Source organism: Cupressus sempervirens, chromosome 11 (genome assembly GCF_028749045.1).
Source record: "Cupressus sempervirens isolate cs-2001-9-10 chromosome 11, ASM2874904v1, whole genome shotgun sequence".
NCBI lineage: Eukaryota > Viridiplantae > Streptophyta > Pinopsida > Cupressales > Cupressaceae > Cupressus > Cupressus sempervirens.
In genome coordinates this window covers 255713585-255738747 of record NC_143128.1, presented here as the reverse complement: position 1 = coordinate 255738747, position 25163 = coordinate 255713585, and the positions used below count along the sequence as shown (strand labels likewise).

At 33.4% G+C, this 25163-nt stretch overlaps 1 protein-coding gene across 2 annotated transcripts in view; it reads left to right on the top strand.

Moving 5' to 3' along the window:
• The first annotated feature begins 1043 nt into the window (after positions 1 to 1043).
• LOC149529123 (phosphoinositide phospholipase C 2-like) overlaps positions 1044 to 25163 on the top strand; it is a 96019-nt gene continuing 71899 nt past the window's right edge. Inside the window, exon 1 of one of the 2 annotated variants that reach the window (XM_089807908.1) lies at positions 1044 to 1511. In XM_089807908.1, coding sequence (XP_089664034.1) covers positions 1167 to 1511 — 345 coding nt within the window. In that variant the 5' untranslated portion in view covers positions 1044 to 1166. Of the gene's footprint in view, positions 1512 to 7402; positions 7857 to 25163 lie in introns of those variants that run through there. The other variant, XM_089807907.1, reaches the window with a different exon arrangement.

Sequence of the window (25163 nt, the reverse complement as noted above, 5' to 3'; positions counted from 1 at the left end):
TTAACACATGTTAAAGACCATAACTATTCCAAGAGATTACCAAACTCAATACTAATTTGACTTAAACATGCACAACCATTATTATTTTTCGATTGACTAGTTTTAAAATGAGTTATAGTTCACAAAACCCATCTCTTGTGCCCATTAAAGATCTACATGATACTTATAAAAAATAGATTGACCCAATTTTTCATGAATTGTAGTTCATGCAACCCATCTCCATGAACACGAGAACACCGCTTAATACTTAGCATATTTAGATTGACTCATATTTTCATTAGTTGTAGTTCACATATCCCATCTCTTAATAACATGAAGGATCCACGTATCATATTTAAATTGACTATTTTCTTATGAGTTGTAGTTGAGAGAACCCATCTCCCACAAACACGAAAGGCCCACTTAATGCTTATCATATTTAGATTGACCCATTCTTTTTCTTAAGTTTTAGTTCAAAGTATCCATCTCCCATTACATGAGAGATCTACTTATTATATACTATTTAGATTGACCATTTCTTTATGAATTATAGTCAAGTCCATTTTATACTTCATATATTTAAATGGTACTTACACATGACACATTAAGAATCCACATTTCCAAGAGATTATCCATCCCAACAATATTCCAATGAAACAATCGTAATATTTTTCCTAAAACAAGTTCCATTATTCCATTTAATAAGTATTATATTTAGATAGTATTTACACATGACACATGTTAAGACTTTAGCATTTCCAAGGAATTACCTATTCGAATAATATTCCAAAATAACAATCATAACTATCTTTCCTAGACCCAAATCCATATAATACAATACAATTTGCACATTTTTGAACACAAATGGGTCCCAAAACCAAGTGGGAATTTAGCTTATAATCACAACTATCTTTCCTAGAATCGAATCCATATAATATAATACAATTTACACATTTTTAACACAAATGGGTTCCAAAACCAAGTGGGAATTTAGCTTGTTTCCTAGGCACTTCCAAAAAAAACACAAGGAATAAGGGAGCTGATGAGGAAGGTATGGATGACAAATTGTCGATCTCGCTAAGTTTCGAATCGTCCAATACCCATTTCCTCCACCCTGCTCCATTTATTTATATCGGGAAAATGCAGCGCCAACAAATACCACCCTGCAGAGAGGAATTTGCATAAGAATGGCGGAGGGCAAGTTGGCGAGGGCCAAAGCGAAGAAGTATGACAAGCTCCGCTACAGGATTTTCTGCTGCTTTACTCGCCACTTTAACACTGGTCCTCGCGAGCCTCCCCAGGATGTGCGCACCCTCTACGAGACCTACTGCGACCCGGGTGGCTCCATGACTCCAGAGCTCTTTCAGAGGTTTCTCAACGAACATGGCGCCGCTGAAAATGATGCACAGCGGGTGATGGAGATGCTTCGGGAGCGGGGGCAATTGGCCTTCTACCACCACCACCACCTGCCCCTGGATTCATTCTTTGCGTTCCTCTTCAGTGATGATCTTAATCCTCCTGTCGATACGAAGGTAAGGTTTTCCCGCTTCTCACTTTTGATTCCGGAAATTTAATTGTAGATTTGGGTATAAGCTATCTATTTCAGTGTTCAATTTCATCTCCCTGCTTGCATTTCTTGTACAATTTCGTCTCCCTGCTTCGCATTTCTGGTGCAATTACATTCTTTGTGTTACTTGTAATGATGATCTCAAGGTTTTCCTGCTTTTCTGTTTTGCTTTCTGCACTTTAATTGTGGATTTTAGGTATCCATTTCTATGTTCAATTTCATTACCCTGCTTTCGTTTCTTGCTCAATTTCATCTCCCTGCTTTGCATTTCTCGTTCTGCAGTGATGATCTCAATCCTCCTGTTGATCAGAAGGTAAGGTTTTCCCGCTTTTCTGCTTTGCTTTACGCACATTCATTGTAGATTTTGTGTATCACCACCCAATTCATTGTTCAATTTCATTTTCCCTGCTTTCATTTCTTGTGCAAATTCATCTCCCTGCCTTCATTTCTTCGGCATTTTCATCTCCTTAACCAAATGGGGACGTGAGTATTAACAAAACCATAATTATTCTAAGATATTGCCAATCCAAATACTATTCCAACTTAAACACATAGAACCATAAATTTTTCAAATTGACCCATTTTGTCATGAGTTGGAGTTCACATATCTCATCTCCCATGAACATGAAGGATCCACTTAATATTTATCATATTCAAATTAACCTATTTTTTATGAGTTGTAGTTCAAAGAACTCTTTTCCCATGAACACGAGGGGTCCATTTAATAGTATTATACTTAGATGGTATTAACACATGTTAAAGACCATAACTATTCCAAGAGATTACCAAACCCAATACTAATTTGACTTAAACATGCACAACCATTATTATTTTTCGATTGACTAAGTTTAGAATGAGTAACAGTTCCAAAACCCATCTCTTGTGCCCGTTAAAGATCTACATGATACTTATAAAAAATAGATTGACCCAAATTTTCATGTATTGTAGATCATGCAACCCATCTCCATGAACACGAGAACACCACTTAATACTTAGCATATTTAGATTGACTCATATTTTCATTATTGTAGTTCACATCACCCATCTCTTAATAATACAAAGGATCCACTTATCATATTTAAATTGACCATTTTCTTATGAGTTGTAGTTGAGAGAACCCATCTCCCACAAACACGAAAGGCCCCCTTAATGCTTATCATATTTAGATTTACTCAATGTTTTTCTTAAGCTTTAGTTCAAAGTATCCGTCTCCCATTACATGAGAGATCCACTTATTATATAATATTTGGCTTAACCATTTCTTTATGAATTATAGTGAAGTCCATTTTATACTTCATATATTTAAATAAGACTTACACATGACACATTAAGAATCCACATTTCCAAGAGATTATCCATCCCAACAATATTCCAACATAAAAATGTAATATTTTTCCTAGAACAAGTTCCATAATTCCATTTAATAAGTATTATGTTTAGATAGTATTTACACATGAGATATATTAAGACTGATTTCCAAGAAATTACCTATTCCAACAAGAGACGCAATGCGTCATAGTTCCTGCCTAACGCATAATGGTTGTAGAAGTGTAGATGAGTGAGAATCTAAATTAACATTGTGAATGCATTAATTTTTGCCTAGAAATGCACTTGTGATCTGATAGGATTGCTCATATTTTGTTGTTAAATTCTCGTCCTAGAAATGCGCTTGTGATTTAATAGGATGACTCATATTTGTTGTTAAGTTCTTGTGCCATATTATTATATCTTTGGGCATTTAAGCCCAAGAATAAGAGGCCAAAGTCCCCAATATAACACTAAGTACTTAATATCATACTACAATCAGTACATATGCTTTAGACAAATTTGCACCTTCTACATTGACAACTTAAATTATGTGCAATGAGGAAAGATATTCATACCAATATTTGAATTATAGAACTTGAAGAAGTGATGAAGCATTTGGAGTATCACATTATATGTTTAAGCATACCATGCATGCTACTAGAGAATCATAAGTAGTTGGAATAACTCTCCCAACTATGTATTATTCTTATCTTAATTATCAAATGAAACTCACACTATTTTTAATCATTAGCACTAGACAAAAACTAGGATAGAGATATAGATAGAGATAAATATCAGTATACAACAATAACAACATAAACATATATGCAGAGGAAAAAAAAGGATAGATAATATAGAGGAGGAAGAGAAAGAGATATAAAATAGTAAAATAGAGTGATAACAACATAAGTTGTGTGTGTGAGAGAGAGAATTAAATATAATTATTTTTCTTAATAAAACAAATAGTCAAAATAAAATCATGGTTATAACAAAAAATTAAAATATATTATATTTTAATTAATGAAACTAAGAATTTAATTTTTATATTAAAACTCACATTTCTATAAGAAAAAATGAAATGTATTGAAATATAAAAATATTTTATAAGTAAAACTAATTGTTTAATTTTACACAATTAAAGAAGGTTTAGGCCCCGTTTGGTTGCTGGCATAGGAATAGAAAATTAGAATAGAAAAATGGAATGAGAATGGAAATGAGGAATGGGAATAGAAATAGGCAATTCCAATCATGTTTGGTGCACTTGGAATTCGACTGGGAATATGTTAATCTATTGTTTGGTTGTACAAAAATAGAATAGGAATAAGGTTAAGTTTTGTATTTTTAAAAACATTTTTCCTAAATTTTTTAAAATTTTTTTTTTTTTTAGTTAATTCATTTTCATTTTCATTTTTTTAAACAAATAGATATAATTTTAAAAAATGTTATTAAAAAAAATTTAACAAAAAAAATTCAAAAATAAAAAATCGAAAAAAAAAATTCAAAAAAAAAAAAATTCAAAAAAAGAATTAAAAAAAAAAATAAAAAATATTTTTTAATGGAAAATCGGAATGGGAATGGAAATGGCCTATTCCAATAACAGATATTTTTTGGCATAGACATATGCTCATTTTAAGGGCAAAATTGGAATATGTCTTCCTATTCCCAATTCTGATTGATCTTACCAAATAGCGAATATAAAACATATTCTAATTTCATTTTCCTATTCCACTCATATTCCAGCAACCAAACGGGGCCTTACTATTTAATGTTTTGTATTTCCAAATTTTTCATTAAATTAAGTAATTCTTAATTATGAAATAATATCTATATAATTTAATATGTACATTTGTAAATAATAAATAGATGTAATAAATATAAATTTGATGTTGATGAATAAATATGATGTAATAAATAAGAAATAAAATATAACTATTTAATTTTAATACATAATTTATAAAAACATAATAATAATTTATATACCTTTTAGAATTGAATTATTTCTTTAGTATATTTTTTGATATAAAATATAATTATTAATTTAATATTAAAATATATATTTAAGTTTTAAATGTATTTAAACTAAATGATAAATTGTGTAAATAAAAAATATTAATAATAATAAATGATATAATTTATAAATTGTAACACTTATCAATTATACATATTACAAACACTATTATAAAATATAATTAAAAAATAATATTGTTTAATTTATTTTTATAAAAGTAAAATAATAGTAATAATTTAACTACTTTTATTAATAAAAACAAAATAAAAATAAAAATTAGAAATTTGAATACAAAGATATAACATATTGAAATTATATTAAAAAATATATATTTATTAGTGTTATATATATATACACTTATGCATGATGATGTTTTAGAAACAAGTTATATCAAATAGTGAAAAATAAACGTCAATGTACAAGAGACGCAATGCATCATAGTTCCTGTCTAACGCATAATGGTTGTAGAGGTGTAGATGAGTGAGAATCTAAATTAACATTATGAATGCATTAAATTTTGCCTAGAAATGCACTTGTGATCTAATAGGATTGCTCATATTTTGTTGTTAAATTCTTGTCCTAGAAATGCACTTGTGATATGATAGGATGACTCATATTTTGTTGTTAAGTTCTTGTGCTATATTATTATATCTTTGGACATTTAAGCCCAAAAATAAGAGGCCAAAGTCCCCAATATGGCACTAAGTACTTAATATCATACTATGATCAATACATTTGCTTTAGACAAATTTGCACCTTCTACATTGACAATTTAAATTATGTGCAATGAGGAAAGATATCCATACCAATATTTGAATTATAGAACTTGAAGAAGTGATGAAGCATTTGGAGTATCACATTATATGTTTAAGCATACCATGCATGCTACTAGACAACCATAAGTAGTTGGAATAACTCCCCCAACTATGTATTATTCTCATCTTGATTATCAAATGGAATTCACGCTATTTTTATTTAATCATTAGCATTGGACAAAAACTAGGATAGAGATATAGATAGAGATAAATAGCATTATACAACAATAACAACATAAACATATATGCAGAAGAAAAAAGGATAGATAATATAGAGGAAGAGGAAGAGAGATAAAATAGTAAGATAGAGTGATACTAACATAAGTTGTGTGTGAGAGAGAAAGAATTAAATATAATTATTTTTCTTAATAGAATAAATAATCAAAATAAAATCATGGTTATAAAAAAAAATTAAAATATATTATATTTTAATTAATGAAACTCAGAATTTAATTTTTATATTAAAACTCACATTTCTATAAGAAAAAATGAAATGTATTGGATTATAAAAATATTTTATAAGTAAAACTAATTGTTTAATTTTAAACAATTAGAGAAGGTTTACTATTTATCGTTTTGTATTTCCAAATTGTTCATAAAATTAAGTAATTTTTAATTTCGAAATAATATCTATATAATTTAATATGTACATTTGTAAATAATAAATAGATGTAATACATATAAATTTGATGTTGATGAATAAATATGATATAATAAATAAGAAATAAAATATAACTATTTTATTTTAATACATAGTTTATAAAAACTTAATAATAATTTATATATCTTTTAAAATTGAATTATTTCTATTTTGTGGTTATTTCTTTAGTATTTTTTTGATATAAAATATAATTATTAATTTAATATTAAAATATATATTTAAATTTTAAATGTATTTAAATTAAATGATAAATTGTTTAAATAAAAAATATTAATAATAATAAATAATATAATTTAAAAATTGTAACATTGAACACTATTATAAAATATAATTAAAAAATAATATTATTTAATTTATTTTTATAAAAGTAAAATAATAGTAATAATTTAACTACTTTTAATAAAAAAGCAAAGTTTAAAAAAAAATAGAAATTCAAATACAAAGATATAACATATTGAAATTAAAAATATTTAATAGACTGTGATAATTAATATTGATTAGACGTGTGAGGTGGAAGATAAAATAATTGAAAAAATAAAATCTTATCAATTTGTCACAAATGTGGAAAAGATAAAGTTATAATTAATACATTCATTAATGCAAGATGAAATTGTTAGAAAATATTTGTATTTTTTATTGAAGAAAAATAATTTCCTTCCCCACCAAAAATAGTATGGACCAATAGAATGGATGAAAAATGTGATTTATAAATTAATGGAAAATTAGAAAAAAGATATAAACATTGGAAATCTCATATAATCTTTAAAATTCTTGGATTTGATTGATGAGTGTTAATGTCATATTTGGATTGACATGAATGCATAAGTATTCCTCCCTTGACAAGAACTAATAATATTCCAACATAACAATCATAACTATCTTTCCTAGAACCGAATCCATATAATATAAATATAATAATATAATTTACACATTTTTAACACAAATGGGTCCCAAAACCAAGTGGGAATTTAGCTTATTTCCTAGGCACTTCCAAAAAAACCAAAAAAAACACAAGGAATAAGGGAGCTGATGAGGAAGGTATGAATGCCAAATTGTCCATCCCATTAAGTTTCGAATCGTCCAATACCCATTACCTCCACCCCGCTCCATTTATTTATGAGGGGAAAATGCAGCGCCAAAAATACCACCCTGCAGAGAGGAATGTGCATTAGAATGGCGGAGGGCAAGCTGGCGAGGGCCAAAGCGAAGAAGTATGACAAGCTCCGCTACAGGATGCTCTGCTGCTTCACTCGCCACTTCAACACTGGTCCTCGCGAGCATCCCCAGGATGTGCGCACCCTCTACGAGACCTACTGCGACCCGGGTGGCTCCATGACTCCAGAGCTCTTTCAGAGGTTTCTCAACGAGCATGGCGCCGCTGAAAATGATGCGCAACGGGTGATGGAGATGCTTCGGGAGCGGGGGCAATTGGCCTTCTACCACCACCACCACCTGCCCCTGGATTCATTCTTTGCGTTCCTCTTCAGTGATGATCTTAATCCGCCTGTTGATAAGAAGGTTAGGTTTTTCCGCTTCTCTGTTTTGATTCCGGCACTTTAATTGTAGATTTTGGGTATAACCTATCCATTTCAGTGTTCAATTTCATCTCCCTGCTTGCATTTCTTGTACTATTTCGTCTCCCTGCTTCGCATTTCTGGTGCAATTACATTCTTTGTGTTACTTGTAATGATGATCTCAAGGTTTTCCTGCTTTTCTGTTTTGCTTTCTGAACTTTAATTGTGGATTTTGGGTATCCATTTGTATGTTCGATTTCATTGCCCTGCTTTCATTTCTTGCTCAATTTCATCTTCCTGCTTTGCATTTCTCGTTCTGCAGTGATGATCTCAACCCTCCTGTTGATCAGAAGGTAAGATTTTCATGCTTTTCTGCTTTACTTTATGCACATTAATTGTAGATTTTGGGTATTACCACCCAATTCATTGTTCAATTTCATTTCCCCTGCTTTCATTTCTTGTGCAAATTCATCTCCCTGCCTTCATTTCTTCCGCATTTTCATCTCCTTAACCAAATGGGGGCATGGGATTTTCTTTTTGTCGTTGGGGATCTTTTGGGAAAAAGATTTGAGAGTTCAAACCACAATTTCATCTCTCTTGGTACGGGGATTTCGTTTTGTCATTGGGCATCTAATGGGAAAACGATTTGAAAGGTCAAAGAGGGTCGAATTTCAACTGATGTGTAATTGGGTGCCTGACGACTAAAAAAGTGATGTAAAGTGTACAATTCTGGATTTTATGTTGGAAAAAGGGTGGAATAGATAGCACGGCCATTAACTTTAAGCGGGTTAAAGTTGACAGGTCGTTGGTTTGGAATCAGTCTTCCAGTTCCTACTGCCGCAGAAGGCTGGCCCATCACGATACAAACCGTTTAGGACGGGCTGGGCCATAGATACCACCCCAAAACATGATAGCTATATTTGACCGGAGGAAAAGGCATTGATAGTAACGAACTGTTTAAATATTAATATTCATTAAATATTATACCAAAATGCTATTTGTATATTATTAAGACTCGGTCAACCTTCTCCCCTACTAAATCTCACTTCCATAATTATGTCAAGTATTTTAATATTTTAAATATAAAAAAATAATGTTCAAGGTCTTTGGTTATAATTTGGATTAATAATGTGGAGACCTTAGTTTAATTCTTAAGGTGTATATAATGTGGAATTCTAAGTTTGCCTTTGGACTTTTGTAGTAGATTTCAACTTGGTCTTCTACAGGTGATTTTTAATGTGAAAAATACATTTTTAAATAGGGGCAAATATCTTTGCTTTGAGCTATGAATCAATGAGGTCACAAATTGGGAGCCTCATTCATGACATAAACACTTGACAATAATGGAACTCTCAATTCTACCTCCTTAATTTTCACACCTTGATTGTAAATATGAACATGATATTTGTAATTGATATTTAATTTAAAAATATAATAACCCATTTTAATTGTATTTAAAGTAATATCATTTTGGTTTAAAATAAGGGTAAATACTTTTTATCAATCTATAAATCAACGAGGCTACAAATAGGGGACCTCTTCGTTGACATAAACACTTAGCAATATTTGAATTATAAGTTGTATAAACAATTTCTAATGTGTTTTGTCTTGAAGAGCTTGTATTGGTCTAATATTGATGCTAATATAAGCATGATATTTGTAATTGATGTTCAATAAAAAATAATAATAAATTTTAATTTTTAAAACCCTATTTTTTTAAAATAGGGTAAATGTTTTTAAATAGAGCAATGAATCATTATGTTCACAAATAGGGCTCCTCATTCTTGGGCTTCCTTGGTTGGCTTCTAATGCGGAGGTGGTTTGTAAATAGTAGTGGAACTATAAGTAGGAATTTTTGGTGTTCCATAGCTGATTTTTAACGTATTTGATTATAAAGAGCTTGTTGATGCTAATCTAAGCATTGTATTTATAATATATAATCAATAAAAAATAATATTTTTTAATTGTATTTAAACAATATTACATTTTATTTTTTGGTTGGTAAGATATTTATTATTATTATTATTAGTAATAGTATAAGGTTCCCAAATTACAAACATTTGGAACCAATAAATAGAGTTTCTACCACCTACCTTGGCCTTAGGTATCTCATTAGACTCTACAATGCCATAAATACAATATCAAAATTTCAAACCCTAAACAAACTATCAACCCATTATACATTTACGACTTGTCATCCATTACATGCGTTGGTGAAAGTAACTATCCATAACTAGACAACACAAATTCATAGTCATGACATAATGGAATAAAAAAGTCAACTTTAACAGAAAATGGAGCTTGAACACTTGAATCACGAACATTTTGTCGTATTGCACGCAAGCCTCCAACATGCCAAAATTGCGACCATGAAAATGCACTAGATCACACCCAATATCCCCTCCCATGTCCATGCCTACATTGTCTACCACCCTTGCGACACTAGCCCCTGCCTCAATCACAAGTTAGATTTTTTCTCAAAAAGTTTGCCATTTTGAAGTTGAGTAGTTTTTTTTTATCAATTTCCTCCTTCATGGTACCCGAACCATCAAAAGAATCTTGCAGCTATGATTATAATCTAGATTCTAAACAATAATATATATAATTTGAATAGGGGTAAATGCATTTGATTGGAACTATGAATCAATAAGGTCACAAGTAGGGGACCTCATTCTACATAAACACTTACTAATAACATTTTAAATGGGGTTTGAACCTTGGTGGCAAGATCTACAACACCAAAACTTAACTATACTATGTTAATGGTGGTTAAAATAATTTTAAATTAATATGATGAAGGGAATAGTTTTTTCCAATATATATTATTTATGATTTTATATTATTTTTTATTGTAATTGGGGTATGGATTTGATTTTGCGGAAAATCTGATGGCTCATTGAATTTGACCAAAGTAGTATTGGGATGGATGGTAGTTATAGAAAGTTTTGATGCTTTAAAGTTGTGAGCTTTACCTAGGTGCAACGAGTGTTAAGCAATTTATGCTCACGAGAGATGGGTTTGTGCAAACACCAACCGTGAAATATGGATAATAGTTTTAACTCATAATTCATACAATTAGATGTGAACGAAACAACATAATTTGATACATTACAATAAATACCTCCTACTTGTCATTTAATATGTTTATTTGATTTTGTAGAAAATCTAACAGTGCTTTGAATTTGACCAAAGTAGTATTGGGATGGGTGGCAATTATAGGAAGTTTTGATGCTTCACACTTGTCACCCTTACCTAGGTGCAATGACTAAGGAGATCACTTATGCTCATGAGAGATGGGTTTGTGGGAACCAATATTTGTGAAATATGGATAATAGATTTGACTCAAAAATCATATAATTAATTATGAATAAAACAGCATTAAATTTGATGCATTGCAATAAATAACGCCTGCTTGTCATTTTAATATGTGGATTTGGTTTTGTGAAAAATCTAATGGTTCATTGAATTTGACCAAAGTAGCATTGGGATGGGTGACAATCATAGGAAGTTTAGATGCTTCCCACTTGTGAGCCTCTCCTAGGTGTAATGAGTGCTAAATAGATCATTTATTCTCATGAGAGATAGGTTTGTATGAATCACTAATTGTGAAATATGGATATTATAAGATTTGACTTGAAAATTATTTGAATATTAAATGAAACAACATAATTTGATACCTTGCAACAAATACCTCCTAGTCATCTTAATTATGTTAACTAATTAATTGTAAATATTTTTAAAACTATTACAATTCATATTATTTTAATAGGATATGCATTTTTTTAAAATCACTCGTTTAAGAGTATTTGTATACTCTTGCCAATTCTTTGGTAGTTGTAGTCCCATTTTGAGAGGATGGTTTAATATAAATAAATAACTATATATTTTGCAAGGTTTGACACATTCCCTTATATCATTATTTGTCTCCATTTACAAATTCTCCCAAACATGGTTCCTTCTTTTTGATATATCTAAAACATTTTTATATTGCATTACTATAACGTCAATTGTGTCGAGATGCACAATGAAGTATACAACTTAAAAAAATTGAAAAATCTAATATTTTGCTCAATTGTGGAGTTTTATTTGAAGTAGAGAACACCATGACGACCTTTTGAATGCTATCAAAGATTTAACAAATCATGAGTGCACTTGTTAATCTAGTAGATGCTACTCAACATAATCCTTTTTGCAATTGATTATAACAATTGCATTGCTTAGGCTACAATTTGTTCTATGTTTTTGGAAAAAATATTTATCTATTAAATGCCACTATTACACTCTTACATGTTTCTGGTCAAAAATATTTATATGGAAAATACCTCTATTTATTCTACTTTACATGGTTCTGTTGAGTTTTTGGTTGATGATTAGGTAGTCATTGTTAAGGCTGATCCCAATGCCATGCATTTATGCCATAATGTTGTCATGGGTTAGACCTCAACTACATTACCTTTGCAAAAGTATACCCCATTGATGTCATCTTACATGTTGACATCCTCCTCTTACTTAAGGTGGATACCCGAGAAAAGGTTATCCCAAAGGAAGATACATTGGATAAGCAAGACCTTCCAAAATAGAGTCCTCCTAAAGAAGATCCTCCCAAGGTAGAAAGTCCTAAATTCTACCCATGTTGAATCAACTTCAAAGTCTTCTTGATCCAAGTTCAACACATGTTTGGGTGATGATTGGTGAACCTTACACTTCACTACTTCTCATATTGGCGAAAATCCCCTACACTTAAGGATTTCCAAATCTTTTTTGTCGTGGCTATAAAGGAAGACTGCACTTCTATAAAACTAAGTGATACTTACCATGTTGATCATATTTTCCTATAATGATACCTTGAGTTCTATGAAACTCAATCGAGATATGGACCGAGGTATGAGTTTGTGGCCCTAATGTGGAAGGTATTTGAGCTCTTTTAGATTTTGAGCTTTGGCATTAAAATATTGGACTTGGATAAAGTACCACATCTCACAAGAAAAAAACATGGTTGAAAATCAACATGATTATTGCCAAACATTTGCCTCTCAAGTTAGTTCACCTTGAGTAATTGACACTAGTGCAAGATCTCAAAATGTTTTGCTAGACATTTCTCTTCGGACAAAGCTTTAGAAGAATTCATGGGTGCTTACATTGTTTTGCCATCTTATTGTCACAAGCTTTGATTTTGTTATTGCTTGGAAATCAAGCATACTTTGGAGAATCCGTTAAAGATGATGATGAGGAAGCAACCTTGTCTCATGATGGTAAGAATGATTCAATTCCACATCTTGAAGAGCGTAGTACCCTTGTGAGGGAGATACTGCCGATGTCATTATGTATTCAAGACTCCTTGAGAGAATCATAGAGATTAGTAAATGCCCCTCCATAGAGGAAGTTGTCACATGTTGATTTTCTACATCAATATTCCAATATTTTTGCTTTGTCAAATGAAGAATTACCCTGCATTGGTGAGTTTGTAGCATCTCATAATATTGTGCTATGTCCTAGTGCTAGGCTTGTCAAACAAAAGGTCCAAAAGATGAATCCAAGGGGCACTTCACTATTCAAGAGTGAAATAGAGAAGCGCCTAAAAGAACGCTTTGTCTATCCCATTGACTATTCATATTGGATATTGAATATAGCCCCGTTAGTGAACTTGATGGCTATATTTGCATATTTATTAACTTTAGAAGATTTGAATCTTTAAAAGATGATTTTCTGCTCCTTAATATCAATATGACTATTGAATTTGATGATAGGCCATGAATTCCTTTGTGGATGACTTTTTGGGTTACAATAAAATTCGTATTAACTTGAAAGGTCAATACTAGACAATCTTTACAACCCCTTGGGGGATATTTTGCTATGTGGTCATGCCAATTGGGTTGAAGAACATTGGTCTCACTTTCCATTATTTTATTCATAAGATCCTGAAAGACTTTGTTGATGACATCTTGTTGAAGTACAACCCCTTGGGGGATATTTTGCTATGTGGTCATGCCATTTGGGTTGAAGAACATTGGTCTCACTTTCCATTATTTTATTCATAAGATCCTGAAAGACTTTGTTGATGACATCTTGTTGAAGTCAGCGCTCCATCAAGATCATGTTGACTATCTTCAACCTATCTTGGAGAGACTTAACATCTACAAGATAAGACTAGATCCCCTAAAGTGTGTCTTTGGTGTAGATGCTATCATTACTCTTGGTATTTATTGTCTCTAACCATTGAATCAAAGTTGGTACGGATAAAATCAATACGATTGTTAACATGCCTTCACCCAAAACATCTATCAACTTTGTAGTTTGCAAGGAAAGTTTCAAGCCATATGGATATTAATGTCTCAATTGGCTGATCGTAACCTTAAATATATGCAAGTGCTAAACACAGTTGTGGACTACCAATTCTTTCACCTTTAGCAATCACCATAACACCTCAGCATTTTGCATCTGACATTAGAATAGACTTCCCATGTAGTTGAATCTATTAGCCTGCTTGCAAATATCAAATTTCACTTTAGACTAGGGAGATGCAACACAACATTAATCCTTCTTAGTTTAACATCAAGAAACTTGATTCTAACTTTACCTTGGCCAATAGTATTTAAACGAGAATTATTATCGAAGTACATCTTATCTTCATCAAATTCTTCATATTCAGAAAACTAATCTTTATTAGAGGTCATATGAAAAGATGCACCCAAGTCAAATAACCATGCATCATCACATGTGTGAGTGGCCAAAACTATAACAAATGCATCACCATTTTCCTTCTTGGGTCCAAAATTAGAATCAATTTTTTTTTTTATCTTCTTCTTTTCTTCCTTGCTGTCCTTACGGATGTGTCTAGGCTTACTGCAATTCCAACAAATAACTTTGGATTTTCTAGGAGGTATAGATCTCCCCATAGATTTCGATTTATCTTGCCTGTACCCTTAGGTCTTCCATGAATAATGAAGGATTCCTTGGCGTTGATAGATACCTTCCTCTTCATCTAATAAAAAAACAAGAACCCACCACATATTTAGCCTTCAGAATAACTAAAGTATTATTGATGGTCATTAGAAGAGAATACCATGAATCAGGCATTGACTATGAGGAAACATTTGCTCCCATTGCCAAAATGTGGAGCATTCAACTTGTTCTCGTCTTTTCAACTCAATTTGGATGGAGCATCCTTCAAATGAATGCCAAGAGTGCATTTCTCAATGGTGATTTGTAGGAAGAGGTTTATATGACATAGCCTCTAGGCTTTCAAGTTACAAGTAAGGAATGCCAAGTCTGCAAATTGGTGAAATCTCTCTACGACCTCAAATAGGTGCCTTGTACATGATACTTTAAGATTGATAAGTATTTGATTATGAAATTGTTAAAAACGATGTAATAATTGCATTATCAATGAACTCTTAAATAGAGTTTACAAGCGCTAATAATAGTGTGAACAAAAAGCAAAGTTTTCTTAATTAAGACAACATCTAAAAATAGAACTAAATGAGAAAACTAAAAAGAAAGCTTAAATGACTATTAACTAGAACTAGCTAAATATAGTGAGAGATTAACATAAAACTTATTCTAATACCCTCTCTTAATGGTCATTCTATCAACTATCCTGTAGAAGACAATATATGTCTTGTAGTCATATATAATTCAGAACATTTTGTTTCTAGTGAGATCCTCCCCGGATCTGTAGAAAGTCAATGACCAATAGTAGCCTAGAAAAAAGACAAAGAAGGTGGTCTCCTTCATTAGAATGATTTACTGGTGTGGGAGTAGAGCCTACCACAGACTCCTTCTAGTAACCCTTCAATGACAAAACCACTGACCAGAAATCACCCAATCTGATGTTGGATAATGAATTTTCATTCCCAAGAAATAGAGATACACTGAGAACATGTACAGAACCCTCCAAACTATTAAAGATGAGAAGAATGCTCCAAAAATGACTGCAAAATACTATGCTTTGAAGAGTACAAAGTATCTTTTTTTGGAGAAAAATTGTAAAGATTCTGAATGACCACGCAAACTTTGCATATTACAAAAGCTAAAATGATTTTTGAGGTGGAAAATTAGTCAAAACCAAACAATAAAAATCTGTTTTTGAGGAAAAAAATGGTAAACCCAACTAAATTTTTCTTGTTGGAGGCTTGCGCTGGAAAGACCGCCTATTCAAAAGAGGAGGAAATGTCATGACTTCCAAACTGTTACTTCCATCTATCCTATTGTAGAAGCTTGTTCAAAAGATCAAAGAATGTTAGGGCAGCCCGCTTTTCAGCAGGTTAACTACCATATCTTCTTCCTCCATCTTATAGCCAAAAACCACTAACTGGTCATGTAGATCATTAATTTTCAGTAGATGTGCCTGTAGAGTTGTTTTCTCATCTATCATGATAGAAAATAACAAATTCTTCAAAAATAATGCGTGAATCTTGTCAGACGTCTCATAAAGATCTTTCAAGATGTCCTACATTTCCTTAGTTGTCTTATCGGAAGGTACCTAAGGGATCATTTATAATTGAGAGTTTGAGTAGCATGACAACTTCCTAATTTTGTTCCTATCATTTATCTTGATCTATCTGATCTCAAGGAGGACATGCCTTTGTACCCAAAACGATCCTTTCAAGACAACGATATCCGAATATTGTCATCATGTCCTGCTTCCAAGTATTCTGATTGCAGCCATTGAACCGTCAATTCCCTTCGAGCATGATGCTGATCAAAGAGGCCATGACTAAAATTGAGGTTGCTCGTCAACCTAGTGAAGATTCAAAAATCAAGACAAAGAAAACATGCTAAAAAAAAATAAATTAGATAAACTGGTATTTATAAATCGCAGGTATGACTGGAAGATGCCAAAAACTTGACACAAAATGCCAAAAAAGAGTGCTACTATCTGCCAAAAAAAGTAGAGTGGGTAAAATGCCAAAAATGGCCAGGTTGGCATTGACTAGGTAGAGGCTGAAAAATTGCACACCAAAGATTGACTGAGAGAAGGAAAAATTGTTGTGTTGTCACATTTTAGGCCAAAAATGATGGAAGGCAACATGCTTGTTTTCTGGGCAGGGCCGCACTAATTGGAATTGGACTTTCAACGCTAACTAGACAGAAAATGCCGAAAAGAAAGTCCAATGCAACCCTAGAACAAACAAAATCTGCAACTTAGCTTTGATAGGCTCCTTCTTTCTTTTTAACACCGAAACCAAAGGAAAAAATTGCTGCATTGACTATTGGAGATGAACAAAAATCGTAGACAAAATGTGATGCGACTTTGACTCACTAATCATAGCTGGAACAAATACGAACTAATAGTCAAAGCCCTAATTTGGGTTTTGTGGCAGATTGGAAGTCATTGGAGAAAAAATAATTAATGTTTCTTCACATATTTATTTTTTTAAACATGAATTATAAAAAAAAAGCTCCCAAAATATTTGCTCAGACACCATGAAATTGTTAAAAATGAGATAATAATTGATTTATCAATGAACTCTTCATAGAGTTTATCAATGCTAATAATAGTGAGAAAGCCTAAACAACCATTAACTAGAATTAGCTAAAGCTATTGAGAGACTAAAAATATTCAAATAGATTGATCGATCATTTCACTATATTCCTTTTGATTATAATCAAGCAGGCTAGTGCTGCGATTCTTGTTGTCATTTATGCTAATGATCTGATCATTATTGGTAGTGCAACATATTTGGTCGAGTAGGCCAAACATAATTTGTGCTAGACATTTAACATGCCATATTTGGGACTTCACTTCTCAATAAAAGTATGTCAAAAGTTTGTTGGGGAAATTTCAGATGCAAGATTGCAAACCCACCTCTATAACAATGGATAAACTTACAACTAAATCCGATTCACTAGTGTAGAATGAATCCACATTTAGACAACTAGTGGGCAAACTTATCTATCTCATTGTCGCTAGAATTGGCACTAGCTATGCTTTGAGTTACATTTCTCACTTCATGTCAACCCCTAAGGTTGATCATTGGGTTGTCACGAAGTGTGTGCTGTGATATGTGAAGGACACTCCAAAGAATAGTTAAGGCAGCTTGTGAGGCAATTTGGTTTAGGCAAATGCTTTCTGACTTGTACATGCCTAAACCAATTGCTACTCCCTTGTTCTGTTATAATTAGTGAGTTTTGAAGTTAGCCAAGAATCTAGCCATTCTATGAATGGACAAAGCATGTAGACCTTCATTGCCACTACATTCGCTAGCTCGACGAAGATGAATATGTGATATAGTATTTATGCACTGAGGACAATATTGCATACATTCTCAACAAGTCTCTTAGTCTGGAAAAGTTTGTCAAGTTTAGGGGCAACTTGGTGTAGTTGATAGAATGACCATTAAAGGAGGTTCTTAGAATATTTTGTCTCATATGTTCTTACTATTTCTATCCAGTTGTTCTAGAGTCTTAGTTAATGGTCATTTTGGCTTTCTTTTTTAGTTGTCTTACCTCAATCTATTTTTAGATGTCTTTTTTTAGACAACTTGCTTTCAAGTTGACACTATTTTTAGTGTTTGTAAAACTCTTTATTTGTTTATTGTCAATACAATTTATTTTTTTTATAATAATTTTATATCAAATGTGCATCTTATTTTCATCCCCAAAATAGAGCAGATTACAAAGGAGTGAACTTTGAACTTTACTTGCAATCAATACTAGATTGTACTTCCACTCGTGATTAATACTAATATTCATAGTTGGGAGTAGCTGATATTAATGGAAGTCTTGTGTTGATCAGTAGTCGATATAAGATGGAGGGTAGATGGGCCATACAAAGAATATCGCTTGAGTTTCTAGCACCAAAAGATCACTTGAATCAATAATTGATCCATGCTCTTTAAAGTCACACAAATCGTTTATTATTAAGTCCCCTTATCATAAAGAGGGCTTGGTTTCATCTCGTTCATTAGTAGAGTGTCGAGTATTGTTTATGGAAGAATACTCTTGTGACCTCTCTCCAACTCTTGGTGGCAATGAAATCTTGTGTACAACTTACAGTATCCACCTTTGGCAGTAGTCTTTGATTCCACCATAGACAAAGTTCATGTAGGGTAATCTTTTTACTTGACAAGTATTTATTTGAGAACCTCAATTTCCATTCCTATCCTCTACCTAAAGTTGCATCATTTTCATATTTGCACCTTCAGTATTATGATTCCTGGCACCCATTTATTATTGTTGGCCTTGCTATTATAAGAATGTTCAATAATGTTTTTGATTAAATCATCGTGTCCCAATAACGAATCTCAAACCATTGTACTTCCATTGTAAAAATAAGATTGGCCCCATAAACTTATTCTTCAAATAATATAACTTTTGACGAATATAGCTCAATACATCCAAAAGGATTCTCTGCCATTTATGTGCAACTGCATGAAATTATAATATCTTGCCAAATGGTAATGTTTAGTGATGCCAATAACATGAGCAGTCGTCCATGAAATTATTAATAGTCCACATCAAATTCATGCCCTTAGATCATGATATGTAGAAATATTTTATTGCAACATATTACACTAGACAATTGAAAGGTAATAAAGTTTAAGATACAATAATTGCTTAGTTACCGATTCGGGATACGAATCCGATTCGGGCATGTGAATCGGATCCGTGGATTCGTGATTTTTTTTTTTTCCCGTTTAGGATTCGTGGAGGATTCGTGAATATATATATATATATATATATTTATTTCTCTCATTTATTAGTATATATAATGCATAAAAAGGTCATTTTAGCACTAGAAAGCCAAAGAATATATTTAAAAAAGTCATATTAAATAATTTAGACTCACTTGAACCTGTCGATCCTTGAGGATTCATGCTGGATCCTTGAGGATTCGTGTCTGGATTCATGCAGATCTGGGCAGGATCCTTGTTTTACACAGTGGATTCGTCAGGATTCATGGCCCACGAATCCGGACGAATCCACTGTGTAAAACAAGGATCCTGCCCGGATCTGCACGAATCCAGGCACGGATCCGGATCCGGATCGGACCCGAATCCGGATCCGGCCTCTAGGGCACGAATCCGGTAACTAAGAATAATTGTTCAATGAACCTTTAAATTAGCATTAGCTCCTTGAAATACAATTTTGTCTCCAACAAAGACTTCACAAAGTTTGAGATATTAGTAGACTTGGGAGGATCCCCACCTCTAGAATTGTGATTACTAGACTGAATTCTGCATTGGAAGTATAAAATAAGAAGATGGACGATTGATGCCTAAGCTCTTTTGTGAGAAACGTATATATATGAAATTTGCAAGCAAGATCTTGTCCTATATCAAACACAAGTTGGTGCAAGGGATGGAACTAAATGGCCTCATCACAAGAATGCATCAAGATATTGGGCCCAATTAGTCTTCAACTTCATGGGCTCTCAATATTTAATTTAATTCTTTATCAAGTAAAGAAGGGGATATTATAATCCTCCCAAGCCAAAAATTGCTTGTCCTACAGTAACTTGCTGCTCAAACTGATTATCCTCTGAAGAAAACCAGGATCCCAAACCAAAGGTGGATGTTGGTATGAAGATCTACCGAAGTCTCTATGCTGCACCATGCTGCAAGTACTTCCTCCTTAACTCACAGATGTAGGATGATAGCGTACTCCAATGCTGTGCAAATGTCCATCAAGATTTCGCTGTTCTACTCTGATATAAACATCACCATATTTAGAGTTGTGAAGCAACTGATCATGATCCCACTGAAGTAATGTATCAAGATCAATGTCCTCTTCCCAAATCATCATGATCTCATACCAATCAGCAGATGTTGGAAAAGGCAATCTGAATTCTCAAGGGCTCAGTTGCATCCTCTACAAGAATGTACACATTGTTAAGCAAGACTCAATCAACTATGCAAACATCTATGTAAACTCCCTCAAAGCCTGGTCCAAAAGATATATTCTGTCCTGTGTGAGCCTCTTGGAGAGATACCTTTTCGAACTCTCCTCAAATGACGAAAGGCCCAACCACCAAGTTGCTTGTGTTACCCTCTACATGAGTAGGTATAATACTAGTGGCTGATCACCAAGTACATGCACTTATATTCCATCTTAATCTATTGTTTGAGCCTGGTCCTCATGATGTATACACACATACCTCTTTTGCCCACACAAATCTGAATGTCCCTATTGTGTGTTCTTTCTCGCTTGGGTAGTCAACCACTTAGCCTTCATACCTCTTTGTAGCCATCTATCACATTTACTTTGTGACTAAATTACATCCTCCAAGATCCGATGTACAATATCAAATTCTTTGCAGCTTGAATCTTCAAAACAGTCTTCACACAAAAATTTAGTGTGCATATTGGGAGACTTCTCAATACCATCATCCTCATGTGAAGTGGTTGCTATCTCATTATTAAGGAAAGGTGAGGGATTGTTGTTGCCAAGCAAAAAAATCAGAATGTCTGTCATACTTATCTGTAGTCTTCTCAACAGCCTAAGCACTCCTTTGTTGAAGCTTCTTCATCAAGTGCCACTCCAAGAGATGTCTGCAACTAAAGATCACACACTTCAATCTTAATTCGAACCTTCATCCTCTTCACTGTCATTTTCATAGGCGCACCACTAATTTTTGTTGTCCCAATGCATGTACCCCACCAAAAACATCCTCCAGGGTGCTTACTATCCCAAAAACTTTCTGAGTTTAGGAAAGCGTAAAGTCCAATCAAGAAATCATTGCCAAAAATCAGAAAATTAGTGTTTTTTGAGTTTAGGGTAGCATCAAGTCCAACCAAGAAATCCTCCTCATGATGAGATGTCAAAACACAAGGAGACCTCTCTATTTAAGAATCATCACTATCATCTCCCGATGACCTGTAAGGAGTATAAACAATCTCTTCTCTTTTGATCGTAGTTTGATGCTTAATTATAATTGCTTCACTAGGGGGCTGCTCCTCAACACAGGCTGATCCACAAAAAGCATCCACTGAAAATTATATGAATCTTCTTCTTGATTGCAAACTACATTGTCTTTTTCATGAAGATCCTCCATACCCTCTACTATTTGTACAATGTCTGCAATTTTTTATTATGTTCCTGGTTCTTAAAGAGCCATTTGAGTATTCTGCAAGGAGTCCATAACATCCTTAAGCTGATAAGTATGCTTATCTACTTCATCTTCTTTTCCTCTCAATGCATCCAAATATATCTCTTTGGGTTGGAGGGGATGATCTCTATCTGAAAGCAAGAGTAGGAAGTTCAATTTTATCACAATTTAAACTTCTTGGAGTACTTGTAAGTCTGCAAGAGATAGTTCTCCTTTAAGGCCTTTGTGCCCTCCTCGAGTTTTCCACAAATAATCTAGCACTATCTGTTGAGTATCATCAATGGGAGTGAAAGATGCAATAACCATGTATTCATTTTAGCACTCAATTGACCTTCCAAGTGATGTGACTTGTTGACTTGAACATTTTCAAAAAAATGTTCTGATTTTTCTACATCTGTAAAGTTCCTTGCCTAATCTAATCAGAAATTTAAACTCGTGCTGAAGGAAATTTTGTCAAACAGTTGGAGTACGCATGCTGTATTAAACTATGAGGCCATTGGTAATAAACCGACTCTAACAATGTATGTCAATAGTCTAAGAAGATGTTCAATAAAGATAGCAATGCTAGGAACAAGAAGTCAGATTATTATTGTTTACAACAGACTAACTGAAGTATGGCGAGGACAGTGGAATGAGTTCAATACCATTACTTACAACAGTTAATTATAACCTTACAAAACAATAACTAATGAACCTGGAGATTTGTTGCTGAAGATGAACAGTCCACATGACCTGTTATGATCAAAATATTGCCGGCTACACTGTTTGACTGCAACCCATGGCACTCTTTCTTGACGTGAACGTGTGATACTGCTGCTGTGAGTGGTCCAACCTGGTGACTCCTGCCGCAAATGGAGGAACTCCGGCATGTCTGTTAGTCTACACCCGCAAACTATACTCTCTCTTCCAAACGATCTTCACTGGTGAAAGGCGAGGATACCGTGTATTGTCTGGGCATATGCTTGATGACTAGACTGTGGCGTACAACCCCATACTCTCCTTGCTCTGCTGTAGATTACCTAATCGACTGCCAGTGTGAAGTCACGCACTCAGTCCATATCCACATGATTCTGTTCTGGTTGCTACCATTCTTTCTCGGCCGGCAATAACAGCTGTGCAAACAGTATGAAGGAAAACCAATACAGCTGGTTCCAATTTCACTATATAATCTGACCAAATAACTTACTTCCAGTTCCTGAGATGCTGTTACTTCCTCCTTGCTGATATCTGCCTGAAAACTGTATGTTAACCCAAAAATGAGGTGCTGGGGTGATGTCCAACTTCCACACACAACCCGAGGGGTTTCGTCCTCAGAGTTACCAGTCACATTAAATCAACCGCCTGAAACAATCTTTAATATTTATCATATTCCTTGTGTGAATCCCAATGCAAAAAGCTTCCTTTTATCACCTCGAAGTGTGGGGACATACAAACAACTTAGCAATGTGGGATAAAAGAGTATTTTGTCTTTTAGTCACCTAAGTCAATTTGTCCTAAAATGACTTTAAATAATAAAGTACTTTACATTTCAATCCAATAAAATAAAGTGACTTAAACCTTAGGATTTTAAATCTCCTCAACTGGAACCCAAACTCTTGTGACTGGCCGACATCCTAAAACATATGCCGTTAGCCTATCCGGATGGAAAGATAGACCAACTAGGTGCCTTTAAGGCTAGTGCGGAGAAGGGGACATTGCAACATCTCCTTCCACAATGTTTCTTCTTCCAAAGTCATGCTCAAACAATGAGTATCAACATAACTCTGAGTAGGGTCATTCACCTAATGCTCTTCTTCAACTTCTGATGCAGAATCTAGCTGTGAGTAATCTGAATTTTTATCCTTTACCTCGTGTTTAACAATCCACACTTGGCTGTCCTCTTTGTAAGGCTTGTGTGATGACAAAGGACTGCTGGACAAATTCAGAAAATCAGAATCATATTCGTGCCCCTTAGACTATCTTTGTTGTCCTTTATAACATCTTTGTCAATGGTAAGTTACTTCTCCATAAGTGCTGGTTGAGGTATGTCCAGATGAAAGTCACATATTCTCCTAACTGCCTTAGTTGTCATTAAATGATCCATACCTGCACCTCGTGAGCTGTAAGTTCTTTGCCTTCAACCAGCTCCATGGTGACACAACCATGAAAAACCAGATATTATCAAATTGTACGATCACATTGTCAGGCAATCTCTTAGTCTCTACAATCAGCCCTCTAAGACAAGATACCTCTTGTAAACAAGTGTTTCTCCAATGTACTTCGGTGGATGAAACAAGAGAAACCAATCTTACTACATAACCAACTTTCTGCATTGCTTCATATGTGCAACATCATCACTATCCAATTCACCAATTAATTCTTCACCAACAAAATCTAGAGCTAGATCAGACAAAGGGACATTAATTGAATTCAGATTTCCAACTTCACTTGGTTTTCTTCAACCTCGTGGTTATCTCGAAGACTTATGTGTTCTCTACTTTTTAGGTGCAATAGTTGTTTCTTGCCTGTCCATGATATCCTCATCTGACTAAAGTGAACATGTGAACATGTCTTTATCCTCCTTAGGTCTTCCACTTATTTGGCTAGGAGTCCAAGCTTCCAAAAATGTTGATTGATCATTTTTGGGCTCAGGTTAAAAGAAAGCAATTCCTATTTCTCATTCACCCTTTCTTCACTCCTTGCGTTGGAAGAATCAGCCTTTGCTTTCTTTTTGGCTAGAATATTTTGCCCAAGATTTTTCTCTTTGCTGAAAGGATTGCCTCAATTCTGATAACTGTTTTGACACTTGCATCTGATGTTGTCCCTGTCCATGATCTTGACAAACTATCTATTGCTTCCATTATTTTTTTCCCCTCTTGCCAAATCCCTTAGTATTGCCAAAAGTTTTGGGTCTATTTTTTAACATTTTAGAAGCTTAATACATAGCTTTAGACTTGAATTGATATTTCACATGTAAATCAATAAGCAAATTAACAAAATTCAAATGCTTTCGTTGTCAATAGGTGGTATATGTATAGAAAAAATGCCTAAAGGCTCCAGGCTTCAAGCATGGATTACATAAAATAATAAAATGTAAACAATAGACATACTATAACTAAACTACTAAATACTAAATAGGAAACATAGAAGTCCAACTCCATAATTAGATGTGAATAATATTCACAACATCAAGATACGAGTAAATATATGGCTGCCCATAAACAACACATGGTAGGCCTAGGAATATAAATGAATATTAGAACTAAAACCTAGTCACGGCTA